The 8,455-nt window shown below is 42.4% G+C and overlaps 1 protein-coding gene across 1 annotated transcript; it reads left to right on the top strand.

Moving 5' to 3' along the window:
• Positions 1-3,103: 3,103 nt before the first annotated feature.
• On the top strand, positions 3,104-6,150 carry LOC136520316 (uncharacterized). Its single transcript, XM_066513779.1, has 3 exons — positions 3,104-3,286; positions 3,424-4,297; positions 5,716-6,150. The coding sequence occupies exons 2-3, from the start codon at positions 3,438-3,440 to the stop codon at positions 5,885-5,887; spliced, it is 1,032 nt and encodes a 343-aa protein (XP_066369876.1). The 5' UTR covers positions 3,104-3,286; positions 3,424-3,437; the 3' UTR covers positions 5,888-6,150.
• Positions 6,151-8,455: the final 2,305 nt, after the last annotated feature.

Below are 8,455 nucleotides of genomic sequence, written 5' to 3' on the forward strand. Positions count from 1 at the left end.
ACACTGGAGTACAGCTTTTTTTGTTTTGTTTTTTATTATAGCACATTTCCTATCCTATAGGTGCCTCAAAGTGAAGATGAACTAACAGCAAGAGAGAAGGGTGTTCGGTCTTGAACGAGGATGACTACTGATCATTGGATTTAGATTAGGTGGATGATGTTCATCGCCTGAAAAGAAAGTAAAAATTAGACGTTTGTGATTTAGCAACTCTTTACGGTTTGTTCAGGGTATTCGGACGCCAACTGTTACCGGTATATATAAAAACTATGGAGACTCAGTTTGAAATGGCTTAAATTTTAAGAGAAACTAGTTTTCCGCCAACTTTTGGCAACACCCACTTATTGAAGAAGCTCGATCCAGAAAAACTAACCATATGGCATATTGGCTTTTCTCCTCCACATCTCCCACGCTGGCTTACATGGCCTGATCTTGGCTCCCCTTGCAAAAGGTTGCTTCACATTTCATTTCTCTATCTTATTACCTCATATTTCATTTTGGGAAAAGCTCTAGATTTTAAGTCATCTCATAAGCAACATGTTTTGACATTGTCAATATCTTAAAAAGTACTCCCACCGTTCCAAACTATAAGTCGGTTTGACTTTTTTGGCGATACATCGAATTTGCTACATATGTAGACATAATATATGTTAGCAAATTCGATGTACCTAAAAAAATCAAAGTGACTTTATAATTTGGAAAAGAGGGAGTAACATAATGTGTAAACAAGCAATTCCAAACAGGGTCGCCTCTAGGATTAACTTTTGTTGTCCAACCGATTACTCCCTCCGCTTCTAAACCTATATGGTGCTTAGAATAAAGTAATTAGTTCAAAAACTAAATAATTAGTTCAAGTCCCATATACTTAAAAAACTAGGTGAGTACGTAAAAGCAAATGGTTCGTTGTTAATGTTTCACATTTTGGCAAAATTTACCGTAAATCTAAATTATAGTACACTTTAATTTTGTTCTAAGCCAAACAAGTTACCCACCGATATCTACACCGCATTAGACTAGTTTAATTCAATTCTAGTATCCACAAAACATGACTTGATAGTGCATTTATTTGAATACATAGTGTTGATGTATTTTCCCAAAGCTAGCAAGTCAAAAAGTCACACAAGTTTCAGTAGGATATTTGGAAGGACAACGAGAGCATACCAGATGTTATAAACTGGACTAAAAGAGAGTAATAAGTTTTTTTTTGAGGGGATAAAGAGAGTAATAATTATGTAATAATATTTTGATTTATTTTCTCCCGTGGACACAATTTCCTGAAGATTTTGGATGGCTTTGAAGGAGGCCCTATAATTTGCAGGCAAAACCCATGAATGTGTCCACAGAAGCCCATCACTAAATATCATCATCATCAGGCCCACAAGGAGTGCTAAAAAAATCAGGCCCACAAGGGCCCAGAGAGTGACGTAGGTACCTCCTAATCGAAGAGGAGAGGACCAATGAAGAGCAAACTGAATTTTCTTCCACAGAGAAGAAAGAAGAGAAAAGAGAAGGAACAAGGAAGCGTAAAAGGAAAAAGTCTACTTAACCCCCACTTATCATATTTGGTCTACTTCACCCCCAACTATGAAACCGTCTGTTTTATCCTCTGAACTAACTAAAACCGTCTGTTTTATCCCTGGGTGGTTTTTCAGCGTCGGTTTGCTACAATAACAGCGGATTTGATACAGTAACAGTAGGTTTGCTACAGTGCCCATGTTTTGAATTTCCTTTTTTTATTTATTTTCGATGAATTTTTGAAAAATCATAGTAAATCATAGAAAAATCATAAAATGAAAAATCTAATTTTATTGGACTCCACATGAGTAGATCTACATAGCGAATATATAATACGGTATACTTTAGTACAGAATTTTTAGAGACAATTACCTGTACGCCATTATAAAAGTTCAAAATGATCTACGTGCCATTGAAATTTTGAAAAGTTCCTCAGTACCCTCGCCCGAAGTTTCTTTTACCTACGTGTCACTTTCGTTAGTTTTCCTTGTAACAGCAAGCGGAAAAGACGATTTTGCCCTCAGTTATAGAATGCATCAAAATTTTCATTCTTTCCTCAGGTGCCACTGTAACATCCTGTGATTCAAAAAACTTCACTTTTTTCTCTATACCATTATGAAAAAAATCATGGTAACAGTTTGTATGTGTGCATGTGAAAAACTTTAATAATTATAATAAATTCGAAATGCATCTGTAACTTCCTGTGATTCAAAAAACTTCACTTTTTCTCTGTACCATTATGAAAAAAATCATGGTAACAGCTTGTACGTGTGCATGTGAAAAACATTAATAATTATAATAAATTCGAAATGCATCGATGCATTTCGAATTTATTATAATTATTAATGTTTTTCACATGCACACGTACAAGCTGTTACCATGATTTTTTTCATAATGGTACAGAGAAAAAAGTGAAGTTTTTTGAATCACAGGATGTTACAGTGGCATCTGAGGAAAGAATAAAAATTTTGATGCATTCTATAACTGAGGGCAAAATCGTCTTTTCCGTGTGCTGTTACAAGAAAAACTAATGAAAGTGGCACGTAGATAAAAAAAACTTTGGACGAGGGTACTAAGGAACTTTTTAAAATTTCAATGGCACGTAGATCATTTTGAACTTTTATAATGGCATACAGGTAAAAGGCCCAAATTTTTACTGTAGCCTTAGATTAATTGGAAAATCTAATTTTGTCTGTAATTAATTGGAATAATTTATAGCTGCAGCTTCTATGGTCCAATTATGGTGAAATTTTTATGGTACGCTAATTATTATATGCTTGAACTATAGTAAAAATTTCGTATTCATTGGACTATGTATAACTTAGTTATAGATAAATTCTAACCCACCGTTACTATAGTAAAAATTTCGTACTCAATGGACTCACGATAATTCAAACCAATGTTACTGTAGCAAACCGCTGTTACTGTAGCAAAACTACCGCTAAAAAGCCACCCAGGGGTAAAACAGACGGTTTTAGATAATTCAGGAGGTAAAACATATGGTTTCATAGTTGGAGGGTGAAATAGATTAAGTATGATAGGTGGGGGGTTAAGTAGACTTTTTCCAAGCGCAAAACCCAATCAGGGTGGGTGGAGGAAGGGGGAAGGCGATGAGCTGATAACGACGAGGAGCAACTAGCGTGTAGCGTCGCGAAGCCGCTGAGCCCCAGCGCGAAGAAAGCGAACGCACACCACAGGCCGCCGCAGCGGCGCCGGCGCCCACCCGATCTGCCGCCGCCGCCGGCGACCGCGTGCCCACGCCTCCTTTCGGAAGGTACGGGCCCCCTGATGAATCCCTCCCGTTCCCCGCTCGAATTCACGCTCGCCGGGTCGAATTCGTCGCGCGCAGATCCGTTTATGCTCTCGATTTGATTCCAAGCGCGTTCGCGTCTGTTTCCCCCTCATTTCCAGGAGGGGGCAAATCCATGGAGCAGCCCGCCGCTCCCGATCGGAGCGATGTCCCGGCCGGGGAGTGCGAATGGCGGGAGGAGCTGCGGCAGCAGCAGTCCCAGGTGGACGCGCTGCGGGAGCGGCTCGTGGAGGTGAAGGTCGGGATGCGGTGCTCCGAGGGCGACTCCCGGAGGGAGCTCGACCACCTGTGCCGCAGGGTGAAGACCATCGCCACGCTGCTGGCGTACCTCAAGTCCAAGGCGAGGATCATGGCGATACCGCACCTCGCGCACACCTCCTGCGGGATCAGGCAGCAGGAGGGCGTCGGGTACGTCGACCGGCACGGGGTGCCGCTGGCGGACTGGCCCAAGGGCAGCGCCGAGCCTGCGCCTTGCGGGGGAGGTTCTTGTGATGGGACGGTGGCTGCGGAGGGTGGTGCTGCTCCTGTGCACGGCGATGCCCCCGGGGGTGATGTGGATGTGGATGACATTCTCAAATCCATCCGCGCTGTGACTGATGTGATGGAGTCGCTTGTGAAGAGGGTGATTGTGGCCGAGTCCGAAGCAGCTAACGAGAAAGAGAAGGTGAGGATGGGGTTGGAAGAGATCAGGAGGAAGACGCTGCAGGTCGAGACTATGTCTGCCAAAGTTGAGGAGATGGAGAAGTTTGCGGTGGGTACGAATGGGATGTTGAATGAGATGAGGCAAAGGGTTGAGGATATGGTGCTGGAGACCACTCGGCAGAGACAGCGCGCTGCTGAAAATGAGCAGGAGCTTAGTCGGGTAAAGCAGGATTTCGAGTCCCTGAGAACTTATGTTAGCACTCTGGTTAGTGTCAGAGAAACTCTTCTCTCATCAGAAAAGCAATTTGAAACGATGGAGAAACTCTTTGACAGGTAATTTTGCAACCATTAAGCTGTGTTAGTTATTGTTCTTTTTATGAGTGCATTGCCAAAGTTCCAATTTACTGGGGAAGAACAATCTAGAATATGAAGAAACGGTCTGGTTGGATGCCTTAATATTATTTAGTCTCATTTTCATTAGGTAGAGTTTCAACAATGAAGTGTCTACTAATTTTCAAAAAAAAAAAGTGTCTACTCTTTCATTACATAAAATTCTGGAAACATTGCCATTATAAAAATTGGGTATGAGGCAACTGCCACACAGGATGGTTTTGTAGGCCTAAGTTTAGGAGAACACGCAATGACACTGCATGAGCTGTAGTTTTTTCCACATTCACAATGATAAATTGGTATCTAATTCTTTTTGTCTTATAATCTATGTTTGACATGAGTTCTTCCAGCTGCCAAGAGGGCTTTCTTATGTTAGCAACTTTGCCCCAATGCCCTATTATTTGCTAAGTAGCAAATATCTCATTGTCTATACTTTATGGCCATAAAACTCAAAACGTCTTCAGCTGCATCACACATGTTCGTCATTTTCTCCATGGTTAATAATTTCTGATGCTATTTTGTTTTGTGGGATTTAGCTAAATGTTGCTGCTTGCACTGGGTCCGGTTAACTATCATTGAATCTTTGAATAAAATTGATACTCTTCGATCTGATTGTCAGCACCTAGAAAATATGGTGTATATAAGGTAATGTGGTAGCACATCCAGTTCTTATTGCTCCACATTCTCTTTTGTCGTAACAGGATTTCTCCACATTTCCAAAATGTACTGGTTCAATGATCAAGAAGATGCACACCTAAAGGCATACAAATTCGAATGATAGTCTAACAACCTGCTTTTACTGGTCTGCATCTGGATGCAATACAAAACTACTGCTTTCTGAACCTGATAGATTTCAGTTTCTGATCTTACATTTAATAAGCTTCCTGCAACTCAAACACTTGCAGAACTGGTCATCTAGTTGAGAAAGTGTATATGAGAGTTGAAAAGAAAATTAGAAGTCACATTCTAGGGGATAAGAAAGAAAAAGATCATATGCTTCTTCATTGTCTTCTGTCTATTTTCTTCTTTTTCTTGTTTGTTTTTGGTTCTTGATACAGGTTTAGTCAGTTTGTTGTGGTCATAAATTCTCCAGAGAAGTCTGGTGAAATGCTCCTCCTCTAAACCTCATGAAAGCAAGGTCCATGATATTGCTGCATGTGCATGAACACATTTCTAGATATAACGGAGAGCATGCTTTGGTACTTTGGCTTGTCTTCCAAACTGTTAGTTTTTACTTTACCAAGTCAAGTCTGTTTAGCAGTTGGCAGGCAAGTCCTGTTTATATTCTGCTACATAGCACCCAAATTTTAACTCTTTAACTGTACTTATTCTGAAATTGAGTTCCTTGTCCTTGTGAACAGATTAGTTGCCAAGACTAACCAGCTCGAGAGCGAGAAAGCTCAGAAAGAAACTGAAGTCCATAAAGTGATGGAGGAGAATGTGAGGCTACGCGCTATGCTTGACAAGAAGGAGGCGCAGCTCCAGGCGATGAGTGAGCAGTGCAAGTTTATGGCACTGAATCACCACAACTAGCAGGCGATGGGCCTGAGGCGGCTACCCTCACCCTACTGATGTACCTTACAAATTACAGTTACATTGTTGATTGTTGTGATAGAGAAAGAAGAAAGAAAGAAAGAAGAGATACCGTGGGATACAACTCATGCCGAGGCCTGAGTTCCATGGCTGTAATTCTTGGTGCAAACAATTGTTTCTTTAGGTGTGCTGCTCTGCTGAACTGTAACTCAACATTTTTTTTTCATGATCAACAAGGTGTGTAGAATACCGGATGCCATGTGCACACGTGTCTTAATTTCGCAACCTGACTGCGAGTATCATTGTGCTTTGCCTTAGCCGGCTACAATTTTAACCAGGGTGCTGTGAACGACGACGCTAAAGATGATATTGGTGTACATGCCGCAGTGAAGCTGAGCCGCTGTTTTTTTTTGGGTGAGAATTGCTATGGTGGATTGGGCTAAACTAATTTCTGGCAGTAACTATAGTGAGGTTGAAATTTAGGCATTCTGTGTTCTCCTGTATCACTATATATTATGTGCGACATTAGGCTACACCCTTTGAGCAATACTTGTTGAGAATGTGAGTTATCGAGTTACATTCTGAAGATCGAGTGCAATGCTGTTGAACCACCCTGGAAAGTACTGTAAAAAAATCCAGTTGGTCACAGAGCTCTGGGTCTTGCTTTATCCTCCATTTCTCCTGGCTTGCTCAGGGTCTGCGTGCTACAACTTAAAAATTGTTTATTTACATGGAAAATAAGCTGGAACTAGGAGCTAACGACGTATTTTTTTTTCTTCTCACTACAATCTACACTCTGTCCAAAAAAAGACTGTTGTTTTAGAATGAGATTCATTTCAAAAATGACGGTCTTGAAGGGAGTATAACTTTTCTCTTAATAACCTAAGCATCTCCAGCAGTAGGAGAAAACTTCAACAAAAAAACTAGTTATTAGGGGAGATACAAAAACATGTTTTGGGGTTTTGAAGGTCTTCTCTTCAGCAGAATGAGAAAATACAATCCCCAATGAGAAAAATAATGAATTTGGGGAGGAGAGGTCTCCCCCTTTATTTGAGGGCTGAGGGGTGAGAGGTTATGATTTAAGAGGCTAAGAAAACAAATTTCTCATTGGGGTTGGGTTTGGAGAACTGCTGGAGCGACAAGATCTCTAAAATAACAGTTTTTTCTCATTGAGGATGTAAGGAAAATGGACCTTAGGTCCATTTACTTTGGATTTTGGTGTTTGATGACCAACACAACCAAATTGGACTAATGAATTTGCAAGTGATTGTTTTGTAGTTCAATAGGGTGCAAGACGTGACTTGGACGAGGGCGACGTGATGATCCAATGATCAACACCATAAGCAAGGCCTTAGAAGCACAAGAGAAGACCCAAGATATCAAGCAAAGTCCAAGCATGAAGATATGAACCAAGCCATACGCAAGATCGTGAAGAAACGAGCTCACCGAAGTGACCGGACGCTGGTAGCACAGTGACCAGACGCCCCGATCAAGAAGCTCGGTAGCAGCAGTGACCGGACGCTGGACCGGACGCAGGCGACAGATCGATTGGACGCATGATAGCAGAGTCCGGTCGAGTACAGAGAGGTTCCAAAGCGGCGAAAATGCGACCGGACGCTGGCAGCGTCCAATTAGTTGATCGTGGCTCCAACGGTCGGGACGACCAGACGCGTCCGGTCAGGACGTGATCAGCATCCGGTCAGTAGCAAAAAAGCGAGATTTCATCCCCAACGGTTACTTTCTCAGTGGGGCTTATAAATAGACCCCCAACCGGCCATTTGAGTACGGTGGAGCTGAGGAAACATATCAAGGGTGTTCATACACCATTTTAGTGATCTTCACTTGCATAGTGCCTAGTGATTCATTAGGTGATTAGCATAGGTGCTTTGCGAAGTGCTTAGGTTGATTAGACCACCGCTTATGCGCTTGCTCTAGGTTTAGGCCTAGTGTTTAGTGAGGTTTGCATACCTCTTACCACTCGGTGCTTGCGCACCATTGTTGTACATCGGAGGAGCTTGTAGTCTTGCGAGATCACACCAACCGCGATTGTGGTATGGCCGCCACCGTGTACCGGAGGGAACAAGGCCCACGACGTTTCGGCTGGAAGCTTGATAGTGAAGACGGCGGGGAGCATCTGGGAAAGGCTTGCCGGAAGGCACGTCGGAGACCCACTTGCGCGTGGGGAAGGCCCGAGGCTATCCATGGAGTTACCCGACCGGGAGCTTGGCCCTTGCGAGGGGCTCCAACGAGGACTAGGGGGAAGCTTGCGTGCTTCTCGATACCTCGGTAAAAATACCAGAGTCGTCGACGGGAGTTTGCATATCTCTACCTTGCTCTTTAACTTCCACATTTACATTGATTGTTTTACTCCTTTTGCGGTAGAGATAGCAATAAACTAGCAAAACCGTAGTTGCACATTTAGATAGTTTATCTTTTGCATAGTTTTTGCTAAGGTTAGAAAAAGAGTCCATAGTTTAGAGTTAGATTTTAAGTTGCCTAATTCATCCCCCTCTTAGGCGTCACGGTCCCCTATAAGTGGTATCAGAGCCGATTGGCTCAATTTGGACC

This window comes from Miscanthus floridulus, chromosome 18 (genome assembly GCF_019320115.1).
Source record: "Miscanthus floridulus cultivar M001 chromosome 18, ASM1932011v1, whole genome shotgun sequence".
NCBI lineage: Eukaryota > Viridiplantae > Streptophyta > Magnoliopsida > Poales > Poaceae > Miscanthus > Miscanthus floridulus.

Bases quoted from the DNA above. Each gene is read 5' to 3' on its own strand.
- LOC136520316 (XM_066513779.1), top strand. From the start codon at position 3,438: ATGGAGCAGCCCGCCGCTCCCGATCGGAGCGATGTCCCGGCCGGGGAG. The intron at 4,298-5,715 runs GTAATTTTGCAA...CCTTGTGAACAG, and splicing joins ATGGAGAAACTCTTTGACAG to ATTAGTTGCCAAGACTAACC.